Source organism: Pectinophora gossypiella, chromosome 25, assembly GCF_024362695.1.
Source record: "Pectinophora gossypiella chromosome 25, ilPecGoss1.1, whole genome shotgun sequence".
NCBI classification, from domain to species: Eukaryota; Metazoa; Arthropoda; class Insecta; order Lepidoptera; family Gelechiidae; genus Pectinophora; species Pectinophora gossypiella.
This window is the reverse complement of record NC_065428.1, coordinates 5,622,442-5,635,506: the sequence shown is the minus strand read 5'-3', so window position 1 is coordinate 5,635,506 and position 13,065 is coordinate 5,622,442. Positions and strand designations below refer to the sequence as shown.

The 13,065-nt window shown below is 38.5% G+C and overlaps 1 protein-coding gene across 1 annotated transcript in view; it reads right to left on the bottom strand.

Moving 5' to 3' along the window:
• The window catches only part of LOC126378040 (E3 ubiquitin-protein ligase CBL), a 143,102-nt gene extending 131,987 nt beyond the window's left edge, over positions 1–11,115 (bottom strand). The window contains exon 1 of the mRNA XM_050026127.1: positions 10,388–11,115. Within this exon, the coding sequence (XP_049882084.1) occupies positions 10,388–10,929 (542 nt within the window). The 5' untranslated portion in view covers positions 10,930–11,115. The remainder of the gene's footprint in view (positions 1–10,387) is intronic.
• Between the last annotated feature and the right edge of the window lie 1,950 nt (positions 11,116–13,065).

Genomic DNA, 13,065 nt, shown 5'->3' with positions numbered 1-13,065 from the left:
ATGAAATGAGGAAATTGTTATTTGTATTTAGAAATATCATTAAATACAAGAACGGCCTCAGTGGTCCAGTGGTTTGAGCATTGGGCTTACGATCCGGAGGTCCCCGGTTCAACTACGAAAAACATTTTCTTTTTCTATTTCACTTATTCAAGAATTTTAATAAAAAAAAAAACAAGTCAGACGTTTTATCACGTTTTTCTATGACGTCACAGTGTGCTTTTTCATTCCATAGTAATTTCGTGTTTTGACGCTTAGCAAAAAGTAACTGATTTGACTAGTTTGAACGTGGAATTTTTGAACCCTCTAAACTGGACCATAAACCAGGAATAGAAACAGCTCCTCAGGGAACGTTACAAAACGTGACAAAAAAATAAAAAATCCAAACATTTCTGTAACAAAATGCAAATTCCGTTAAGTTGAGCGAAACGCCATTATTTTTCCTGTTTCCGTTATGACAAGTCACATTTACAATCTAAACGAGGAAAGTGCAAGCAAATGTAAACATAAATTATGCATTTTCGTCTGGTTAAAAACAAACGAACACTTTTGATACTGCCTTTATTCCTGCAGACACCTCAAATTTTATTTTAATTTACACCTGTCATTTTCTTATCCGTCAAAAAGGAAAGAGATGGATGATTGACATTAAAATAAATGAGTTAATGAATGAATAACCCGAGCGAATCAAATAAGCATCTTGCCGATACGCTACCCGTTTGACGTGTGTTGTCAACTTAATAGTGTCGGGTAATGTAAAATGTAAAAATTTTGAAAGGGTTCTTTAAATTTGTGCTTAAAATTCAATCTCTCAATCAATAATTCTTAATTGCACAAAACATACACACAGGACATATACATGTGAATCAAAATAAGCACAATAGGCGACCTTATTGCTAAACAGCAATTCCAACGCTCAGCCACTGGACCACACAGGCCGTTGAATTCCATAAGTACCGCGTACGTAATTTTGCGTAAAAACCTTTTGTAAAACGTAACTAATTTGACAGTTGAAAACTATCCTATACCAGCTTGAAGGACACATTTTTACCCATACACCCCTGTCGAAATTCTTCAGTGGTATACTACACCTTCAGTAATCAAATCAAGACGTGAAACAATGGCATCTGTCAACTGATATATTAGCTGTTAGCACACAATATGATCGTGCAAGTGACTACTCCCATCTAATGGCTCAGACATTTGACACTGATAGTTAGTCAAATGTCAGTTACTTAGCGTCAATTAGTGGACATAACAGCTCTTAGGCCTCGTTCAGGGACACGTCAGGGGCGTCAAGCGACGCGGTGCGCGGGCGTCAAGCGTCTCCTTTCTCCTTGTTGTCTCCTTTCATGGAAATTTATTTATTTATTTTAGTTTACTAACAGTCACACTCATCATCATCAGCCCATAAACGTCCCCACTGCTGGGGCACGGGCCTTCCCTATGGATGGATAGGGAGATCGGGCCTTAAACCATCACGCGGGCCCAGTGCGGATTGATGGTTATTAACGACTGCTAATGCAGCCGGGACCAACAGCTTAACGTGCCTTCCGAAGCACGGAGGAGCTCGAGATGAAAACTTTTTTTTGTGGTCACCCATCCTATGACCGGCCTTTGCGAAAGTTGCTTAACTTCAACAATCGCAGACCGAGCGCGTTTACCGCTGCGCCACCGAGCTCCTGACACACTAAAACATTATAATATATTACATTTCAGATCTTAAAAGCTAAATGTAGTAACTACTTATACTTAAACACATCATGCAATTGTGTAGAAAAAGTATATAAAAAAGTGGTTATCTATAATTAAGGCACGTTAAGCCGTTGTCCCGGTTACTAATTACTGATGTAAGTAGTCGTTATATGAGCCATGTCAGGGGCCTTTGCACCAGACAGGCCTGACACCAGGGTTGATGAGGTTGGTACTCCACCTAACAACCCACACGATAGAAGAAGAGTGACCCTACGATTCAAACAAACGCGCGCGAAAACGCTTTTCCGTGAACGCTCAGTACATCGTCATACGTTTGTTTTTTCGCGCCGCTTGACGTCCCGCGCGTCTCTGAACGCGATCTATGTTATAGCGTTTCAAGTGTCTGTGCAATCGTATACCTGTTGACTGTTGATAAGGAATCTTTACTGTTATTAAAAGAGTAATTTGACAGGTCAGAATGTATTAATACGGTGTTGGAGATGTAACTACGTAGGTATAGAAATAAGATACCATAATACATAAACAGCCAATAAACGTACATCTATTTACACGGGCATGCAGCGTACTCCACCATGCTGTTCCACTGCGGGTTGATGGAAGTGCTGTTGTTGTTGCGGGTTGTGAAAAGTAAGATGATTCCCTGCTTCGGAAGGTACGTTAGGTCGTTGGTCCCGGGCTATTAGCTCAAACACCTCCATCAACCCGCACTGGAGCAGCGTGGCAGAGTGTGCTTCATACTCCCTCCGTTTAATTGACGGAAGGCCTGTGCCCAGCAGTGGGATGTACAACATAGGATGTTTATGATGTTACTAGATAGATGTTCATTATTAATATAATCTTACTTTCATAAGTAAATACCTGCTGAAGTTCTAATGCATTATAATGCTTATTGGGACTTCCAAGTATCAAAAATGGCTGCTAAGCACAAGATGGCTTCATTGGTTTGATTCACTCAATCACGGATAAAGCTTCATTTTTTTGTAGAATGTACACAGATTCTAGAAAAAATTGTAACGCCTAACTCAGACAAATTAAACTTATCGATAGACACGTCACAAAAAACGTGTGGAAAAACACCGGCTTAACAATTATAATTCAATTTCTATAGCAGGAAATGGGTTAGGTATTGACAACTTTTTGCATACCATACATAGAACAAAGAATGTATTATAATGTGTCAATGCAGACAATGTTTCATTCTTTTAAAGAATCATATAGGTAGGATCATATTTAAATGGTGTCTCTGATTGAAAGTTTAACATGGACTATATGATACAGAGAGACAGAGAGAGATTGGAAGCGTTTGGATGTGTGTTGGCGAAAGATGGAAGATATAAGGTAGTGTCAAATGAAATAGTTCTGGAAAGAGTTGAAGAAAACAGAACCAAAATAAAGACTTTAGAGAATCGGAGAGGAAATATGATTGGCCACCTGATACAACACGATTCATTTATAAAGAACTTCATAGAAGGAAAAAAATACGGAAAGAGAGGATCTAGGAAAACATTTATGAAACAAATAAAAGAGAAGGTGCAGGTCGTGTCGTATCAGCAGGTGAAGAATTTGGCAGAGAGAAGAAAGGAATGGCGATTACTCCACCGACAAGAGCGCAACTCTTCAATAATGAGAGAGAGACCGATTGAAAGTTTATATTGTAAGTTTTTATGTGTTAGTTTCTTCATCTATACATGACACTCACGATAAAAGTAAGTACGTCGGTCAGTGTGGTAAACGCAAGGTCCAAGATCTACTGCAATTTGGATACGTGTTCACTACTAATTTGCATCATACCGCACCCTGGACACTCCATACAAAAATCTCATTCTTACAGTGTGTCACCTAACGCGTAAGCGCAAGCTATCTATAATGTGCCGCTCCCGGGAAAGTTCCCAGAAAAGGGAATGTTCCTGTTGTAAAAACTCTTCAGTAGGATGGCTGAATTTTTTATTCGAGATTGTTCTTTCTTGTAGCTTGTTTCCATCTGGCTAAAGGTTAGGTAATGAAGCTCTTTTGACATTAATTCCGCGCCTTTTTACAGCTGCGAATATTCCCACTTTGGAATCACATCTCCTTTACTCCTTAGCGGCTTACGGCCATTTAAGATTAAAGTAAGGCCCAGAGGGGGTGAAGTCGCTCGATACGAATTGGTGCGGGACGGAGAGCTACCGTTCTATAGAACAAGTCTAAATTAATATTAATTTGTCAAAGAATGAAGAATGATGTATATACAATATTTTATATGTATTTGTATATCTATGTATTTATACATAGTATTTGTTCTTCATTCTTACGATGCTAAGCCCGCAGGGTTGATGGAGTTGGTAATCCATCTCACAACCCACACGATAAAAGAGGAAGTGCTATAGAAACAAAAATCATGTGTGTCTTAAGTTAGGAATTGCGCAACCAATCATGACCAACCATGGAAAGTCGAACCATCACCTACATAAATGCGGCTTAAAGGAGTCGCCATACTGTGAATGCGGTCACCCAGATCAAACCCTACCCCGGATTAAACCCTAATACTATGTTATTATACATAGTATTTGTTCTTCATTTTTTGACAAATTAATATTAATTTAGACTTGTTCAACGGAAGTTGTCAATACATGTTTTATGTCTGGTACAAGGTAGCTATTGTATGTTTAATGAATAATTTCCTCCTGTTATTTGATAAACGCCATACATGGAATTCCATTATAGATGTTTTAATAACAAAACTATTCCTGATGTAATGTTTCTCGTCTGATCGCCTATCAGGGCACGGTTCATAATGGTCCCGATTCCTGCAGACACCTCCTAATTTTAAGTTATATCTGTCATTTTCTTATCCGCCGAAATGGAAAGGTACGGATGATTGACAACTGATTGATAACCCGGGCGAACAAAATAGGCATTTCGCTCACATTATTTCCGTTTTACGTGTGCTGTCAACTTAATTTTGTCGGGTCATTGGCTAATATAAAATTTTCATAAAAGAAAAATACCCCCGATTGCTTGTGGCTATGCCCATATTAGGAATAACGGGCTTGAGTTCAATCTGCCTGTACGTCTGTCTTTGATGACGTAACAAGGAACAAAACATGATCAATCACGACATATTTCCTAAACATTTTCCCATGGGAATATCTTGTTTCTACCAGGAAGCGGGACAATGAATCGTGTTTCAAAGTAATTAACGTCTATATTGTTCCGTGTCGTGGCATAATGTCGACATATCGTGGAATGGGGAAGGTGTCACGCTGACGGGTCTAGTGATGTTGCGCAGACAAAAATAAAATATCCTGCGTGGATCATACATTCAGCTTAAAATCCCCTAGCCAAGTCTCTGCCGCGTCCGTCACACAATGCAGCTCGGCACCCTAGACCACATTGTCACTTACCATCAGATGAGATTGTAGTCAATCGCGAGGTGATATTATTTAAATATAGAATCTTTATACATACACCGTAAAAATATTACGTCATTTTAAGTACTAAAGTAAACATCACTTTACACTTTTGACTCACAACTAATAACACGTAAAGTGCAATGACCTGTAAAAGCTTTTAGCACTGTCAATTGACGCTGTTTAAACATGTTGTACAATAATTACTGGCATTTGACAGGAATTTGTAGTGCAAACAGTACGTAAAGTATAATGCACCTGTGTTTAAATGCGATACTAAGGCAGGAACCTCTTATGATTGGATAGGATGTTAAAATTACCAACGTGTAATATTACTTCTCGTCAAAAAGAATGAAACACTTCCGTGCTTGTACTACGCGTACAACAAAAAACAAGATATTAAATTTTACATTCTAATTTGGAAAATTTAACATTTAGAATTAAATACCCACCACATAACGACTTCCGTGGTCCAGTGGTTGAGCGTTGGGCTCACGATCCGGAGATCCCGGATTCGATTCCCGGTGGGAACATATCACAAAAATTACTCTGTAGGCCCTAGTTTGGTTAGGAAATTACTGGCTGATCACCAGATCCGAAAGTAAGATGATCCGTGCTTCGGAAGGCACGTTAAGCCGTTGGTCCCGGTTACTACTTACTGATTAAGTAAGTAGTCGTTACATGAGCCATGTTTGCCGACTCAATAGTAACACTGACACCAGGGTTGATGAGGTTGGTACTCCACCTCACAACCCACACGATAGAAGAAGAGCATACAAAACAAACTTGCGAGGTATTGACGAGAAGTGTAATTATTCTACTGTCTTGTTCCTTATGTTTTTATTACAATGATGGACTATCCATTAGGTAATGAGCTGGATAATATTTAGACATAAATAATTTATCTTCTTGTATCTGACTTCTATATCGAGAAAAGAAGAAAAATAACAATTAATTCCATAAGTAGCAACAGTATAAAAAACCAAGACATGCTACAAGTTTTTACTCGTATTTTTATTACAGCCTATCTAGTACTATGTATCTACGGTACCTGCATACTGCTTGCACCTGTCTCGCCAGGTCAAACAAGTTTGTGTTGTTTTATACGGGCTTCATATTACTTTTTATTACTTTACTATGGTTAAAGTACAGATAGGAAGGAAAGAGAAGGTATAATGTTACCACACTCCAGACCAGACACTTCATACAAAAATCTCATTCTTACAACCTTGTATAGTCTGCACGCTATTCCCCTTCCCCTTAGCGGCTTACGGCGATTTAAGACTAAAGTAAGACCCAGAGGGGGTGAGATCGGCGCCCGATACAAATTGGCGCGGGGCGGAGTAACCGTTCTATACATGGTATTAATTTTCTCTCTCTCTTGGGTCGGTCCCTCATATCTGAGGATCGTGGGCATCAGGGTTGCACCTGGAGCGGATGATCAGCCTCCACCGGTTCCTGCCCAGCGCATCCCTTACTACTGTGTAGAACTTGGATGACGACGAGTCTTTCACTTGATCAGTCCATCTATTTGGTGAACGACCACACGATCTTTTGCCTTCAGTGTTTCCAACCACAATCAATTTCTCTAAACTGTCATCACCTCTACGCATCGTGTGGCCGAAATATTTGTATACTACTATGTGTACAAAAAGGACACTCCCCTCCCCGCACCGAATCGCGATACCGCAACAGTCCCCGCACGCTAAGGGTACCGCTACGAGCTCTTTAAGCCTTGGATGTTTTATTTGATGGTTTATTATATCTTATAGATAGAGATACGGATCGAGAGGTGACATCATTTCTAAAAAGCGATCTCCAGCTTAGTCCTCCTGTACGATGCTGTACGCCTGCAGAGCTCCGTCGGACAATACATGACCTTGAACTCAAAAAAGCCCCCGGGTTTGACCTAATAACAGCGGAAGTGCTAAGAAACTTACCAAGAAAGGCGCTGGTCTTGATCGTTTCTCTGTTTAACGCCATATTAAGGTCTGCGTATTATCCAAGTATTTGGAAAGTCTCGCAGATAACAATGATTCCAAAACCTGGAAAGCCGCCACATCTGACGTCCTCATATCGACCCATAAGTCTTCTTCCGTCGAAGGTGTTTGAGAGAATCTTGGCAACACGACTGAATGAATGTCTCATGGAAGGGTCGCTCATTCCAGAACATCAATTCGGGTTTCGGAGGCATCACTCAACTATTGAGCAGGTGCATAGAGTGTGTGAGCACGTTAGAAAATCCCTCGAACACAAGAAATACTGTTCAGGAGTGTTCCTCGACGTGCAACAGGCCTTTGACAAGGTCTGGCACGATGGCCTAAAGTACAAGCTCAAAAAAACGCTACCACATAATATGTACCTTCTCTTAGAATCCTACCTAGAGAGCCGCATTTTCTATGTTAAAATCAACGACGCAGTTTCAGACTTCTATGACATCAAGGCTGGAGTCCCCCAGGGATCAGTGCTCGGACCATTGTTATACCTCGTATTCACGGCTGACGTACCTGAGTCAGACAGTGTGATGACGGCTACATTCGCGGATGATACTGCTATCCTGTCATCGGACATTAACGCTGCGACTGCTTCAAGTAATCTGCAGATACATCTAGACACACCTGGATGAAAGCCTGGCGTATCAAGGCTAGCGCAACAAAGTCCAACCACATAACTTTTACCTTGAGGAAAGAAGACTGCCCACCCGTGAAACTTGGCCAAGAGACCATGCCACACAATACAACAGTAAAATATCTCGGCTTTCATCTAGACCGGAAGCAAATTTGGAAAACACATATCCAAAAGAAACGTGATGAATGTAACCACCGATTTAGGACATTGAAGTGGCTCCTGGGCAGAAGATCACGGCTCTCCGTCGAAAATAAAATACTGGTGTACAAAGCGGTACTGAAACCAGTATGGACTTACGGCATTCAGTTGTGGGGTGCTGCAAAAACATCAAATATGGAAATACTACAACGCTTCCAAAACGGAGTGCTCAAATCAATAGCGCAAGCACCTTGGTTCACTCGCATGGACGAACTACACGAGTACCTTGGAATGAGGACAGTTAAGCAAGAAATTGCCACAACTACAAGGCTATACAGAGATCGAATTACTCATCACCAAAACAAACTGGCCCGGAGTTTAAGTGACAACCACTATATGAGACGCCTCAAAAGGACGCACATATGGGATAACATACAGTAGCACCTTAATGAAGGCAGCCTTCTAATGAGGGGGCCTGTCCTGCATGTTAATAAAACCAAACCATCAAAACTGCTTATGGTCAGTCGACCGATCGCATGTTTGGGCACAAAAATGAAAAAAAAAAAAAAAATATATCTTATAGCATAACAGACGACGATACCGCTCACCACTTACGTTGCCCTAATAGAAAGCTCGGAGAGGTGTGGGTACTTAGTTCATCTTGCGATAAATGTATCTCTGACTACCCCTTGGGATATAGTCGTGAGCATAAGTTATGTTTATACATATTTCACGAAACTAAGAAAACTGTACCGATTATGTTCTAAATATATATCATACTTGAAGCCTATGTTTGTTTATTATATAGAAAAAGGAATCTTTACATTATCAATCTTTGTTTAATTTAAACATTTTTGCTAAAATGCGTCCATCTTACGCACTGCCTATTTTATTATAGTCGATCATACTTAGTTGCTAAATACAAACATAACATAAGCTCATAAGTATTATCCCAAACGGGTTAGACAGAGGTGCATGGATCGCAAGATGAACTGAATACCTATGCTTCACCTAAGTTTGTCAAGTTGTTATACAAAATAACATTTATGTGGGTTGTAAGATCAATGACCCACCTCAGCAACCCTGGTGTCAAGGTTACTATTGAGCCGCCAAAGGCCACTGTCATGGCTCATGTAACGACTACTGGGATTTACTGCTTACCATGCTCAGAAGCACGGATTATCTTACTATTGGACACTTATGATCAGTCTGCAATGTCCTTACCAAACTGGGTATCAAAGTGAGTCTTGTGATATTATATCCCCATCCCACTTAATAAATTTAACTTTTTAATGAGAAAGAGGGACTCGCCCAATTGTACACGCTGTGGGACTGTTGAGGACCTTATGCATTTCTTGGTGGAGTGTGACCCGAACAAACAGATTAGAAGGAAATTATTCCACCAAAATCTACATGGAGGAGAGATTGGGTGCCACTTGGCAGATCCAGTGTCCGTTGCAGCAAGGCTTTTATAATATAAATACTGTACTGTGTCTCTTAGGAATAACAATCCCTGAACAGCATGGTGTAGTGCTGTAATGGTGTTCTTTTGTAAATTGATGATTTGATCATCATTAAACTCTCTACACTATGAGGCTGGCATAATCACCAAGAGTGGCTCAAGCCTCGAAAATAATTATATAAAAAAGAATATATATTCCCATCGGGATTCATATCCGGGATCTCCAGATCGTGACGATGACGTCACTGGAACATGGAGGGTGTTCAGCATATTCATTTTGCAAACCTAAGCAGTGGTAAGGATTTGAAATAATGCACCCACATGTCTTTGCATTGAGTCACATGTATTTCATCACTTATGCATAACAAGATCAATTGCATAAATAATATAGTAAATACATAATTAAGTACCTACATGTACGAGAAACAAATGTAACAAGAATAATTTCTATGGTCTGTATTTCTTTTTAAGCAGTTGCCGTAAAAACACCTCCATCAACCCGCAGTGGAGCAGTGTGGTGGAGTATGCTCCATACCCCCTCTGGTTGATTGAGGGGAGGCCTGTGCCTAGCAGTGGGACGTGTATAGGCTGTTTATGTTATGTTATGTGTTATGATTAGCATCAATTTAATATTACCATAACATAGCATCACGTCCGTACCCCCGAAGGGTAGGCAGAGGTGTAAAGTCCCATGTAATTGGGGGAGAGCCCATTGCCAGACACAAAACTTGGAAACCATGTGATGTCAACTATCTATAATCTCAAAACAACAATGAATTGAAACTCAATATAATATTAAATGGATAAATATTTTTTTTTTATCAATGTTCTACTGCAAAGCAAGAGCTTCTCTTCCTATTTAACTGTTTCCAGATGTTTCTAGACACTTCTATAAAACAGTATATTTCAACGCTATCCCTTATACACACAAATGCATGAATACATGTAAATCAGGTTGATCATCCCCAAATCTTGCAAACAAGGTTAAGAATTTCGGAATAATAGGACATGTATGATTAAAAGCAGGACACAGTATAAACTAGATATAAAAACTCACCTGTTGCCAAAGTTAGTCCTCCAGAACTCGGCAGCATCACTCTTGGTGATACGGAACTGGTCTCCGGCAAACGTTCCATTAGGGAACATGGCCTTCAGCTCGCTCAGCATGTGGCTGAACACCAAACTAAGCTTAGTCAGGTTCCTTCTGTAGTGAGAATTCTCATCAAACATCTTCTCTTTGCCTTCTTTAAACAACTTGATCGCCTGTTTACATTTCCTTATCAAATTTATAATAAATATATTAAAATGTTCATTATTATTCAACGCCTGCATATTATCCTCGTACTTCGAGTATATAACCCGCAACCGCTGATATGTATCCGGCAAAATATCAAGAATAAACGGCGGACTGTTTTTCAAGTTCATTTTATGGTGTTGACACAGTTTAACCACTTTATCCATCAACTTCCAAGTCTTATCCAGGGTTCTTTTGTCAGTGGCCAGCTTTGTAGGGCACACCGCATCAGAGAATGCCCCGTGGAGCTTCGAAAATATTGAAGAAATGTTTTTCGGCTGTGACTTGTGACGAGCTGCCGCCATGTTGGGAAGTGTAATGACATACAAATCGAAAACAACAATTTATATAAAGCACTCAACTCAAAACACAATCATCACTTAATAATAAGGTAGTTCAGCGTGTGTTTTCTCATTATCACAATATCGCACAACATTTACGACACAAATAAATCCGCAGCGACAAACGCTCATTGACACATCCCCGACGCGTATGACAATTTGACAAATAATGGGGTGTTTGAGGTTGGAAATTTAGTGTTGCCATTTAATTCTCGTAATTCACCTATTATATCCGAAGTTGGGGGTGCTCGTGTACTATTATAACATTTATTGCTAATAATATATTATTTCCAAACAGTTAAATAAGAAAAAAGTGCTTATTTTGTTTCAATCGTAGCAATGTGTCCCTTGTGAGGACTGATTATTATTAACTACCAACATAAGCGGTAAAATATGTTGTATAATTATGAATGGCTATGGAGGAGCGGATCCTGTTGTCACAGGTGTTTTTGCACTTACTAGCAGGCTCCAACCCTGATTATTGTTAATTAAGGTTATTGTAAACGAAATAAACTTTTTTTTTATTTTTTTTAGTTACTACAGAGAGAAATGCATAAGTATAGGTCCAATAAAAATATGAAACTACAACTTAATGAGGGACTTTCCAGGCTATATACCTTAAAAACAATATAGATGGCGCTGTAAATATTTTTATAATTTCATGGATAACAGAATACTTAATATGCGTCTTTTGTCTTTGTTTTTCAGGCACAATTACCCATCCCATCTCATAACGCATCATTATTACAAGACATCAAAGTATCATTATCATTGTCTTTTATTATCTTCTACCCATTATTATTCTGATCAAAATAAAGAGTTGCAATATATAGGTAGCATAAATCTATTTATACATAATGTGATAAAAATATCAAGCATCAATATTTTTTTATATAATATATATTTGTGCCAGTTTTTTTTTGGTAATTAGGTACTTACCATCACTCACACAACATTGTGGTAAAATTCAAAACAATAGTAGATTAATGCCCTGTTAATAACGTATACCTTAATTAGAATGCCAGAACAGTGATAATTATAGTACATCGCCTAGTTCGAAAGAGACGAGGGATTATGGCACTTTAATCATGCTACGTTAATTTATTATCATGGTGTAGTTTAGTATGACAAACAGACAGAACAGAAAAACTATGTTCGTCCACATTATTGACAATTTGTTGGGTTTTTGTAGCATAACATATTAACGATGCTTTTAGCTTATTCAATTTGGATTGAGTGATCGATTACATTACAGTATTACTATTACAATATAATATATACATTATAGAATATTAGTGCTTATTACCGTCCGATACATCATAATTTGCCTCCTTCAAAAATACAATAAAAGTGGCCACGATTTGTTTACCTAAAATTTTTCTGTCTTATTAAAGAAAGCGTTAGTTTACGCCTAAAAACTTAAAAATGACTTTTATTTCTTTATTAAAATTTTTAGTTACGCTTTTATCCTGAGCAAAAAGTATCCGAAACTTCTCTTCCCTGTTATCTTGTATGTCATTGTCATCGTGTCGTAAGACGTTCGGTTATGTACACCTACGGTATGAATATTAGGTACAATTAATCAACCGAATGAAATCAAATACACTTTATTGCACAGAACTTAATTTTAACAGTTAGACATAACACATGACAATTTTGGTACAAATTTACCCACTTAAAACCATTAGTAAATAAACTGGCAACATTTTATGTTGCGTTTGGTAGTTGCATAGTAATAACGGTACATTTTGCTGTTCCCGTTTTATTTCTCTTCTACTTTATTTTTGAGACAAAAATACAAGATAAAAGGTCGATTGACGTAATATAATCTTTTTAACTGAATTCCTGTTTTTGTACTTATATTTATTTCTATTGTCACTACTGTGTTTTACTGTATTTTTTTTTATGTAGTAGCTTTATCAAAACGCTCATGATTATGCAACTAGCGACATCTGTGAGCTAATATGGTAATCGTGTTACAAGTTGTGTTTTCTTTTGTCTTCTTGTGATAGTATCTAGATAATTGAATAGATGGCACTATAATATGCAAGTAGTTCAATTTCTTGCCATTAGATGGCGTTGTAAAATAAAAAATCAGAA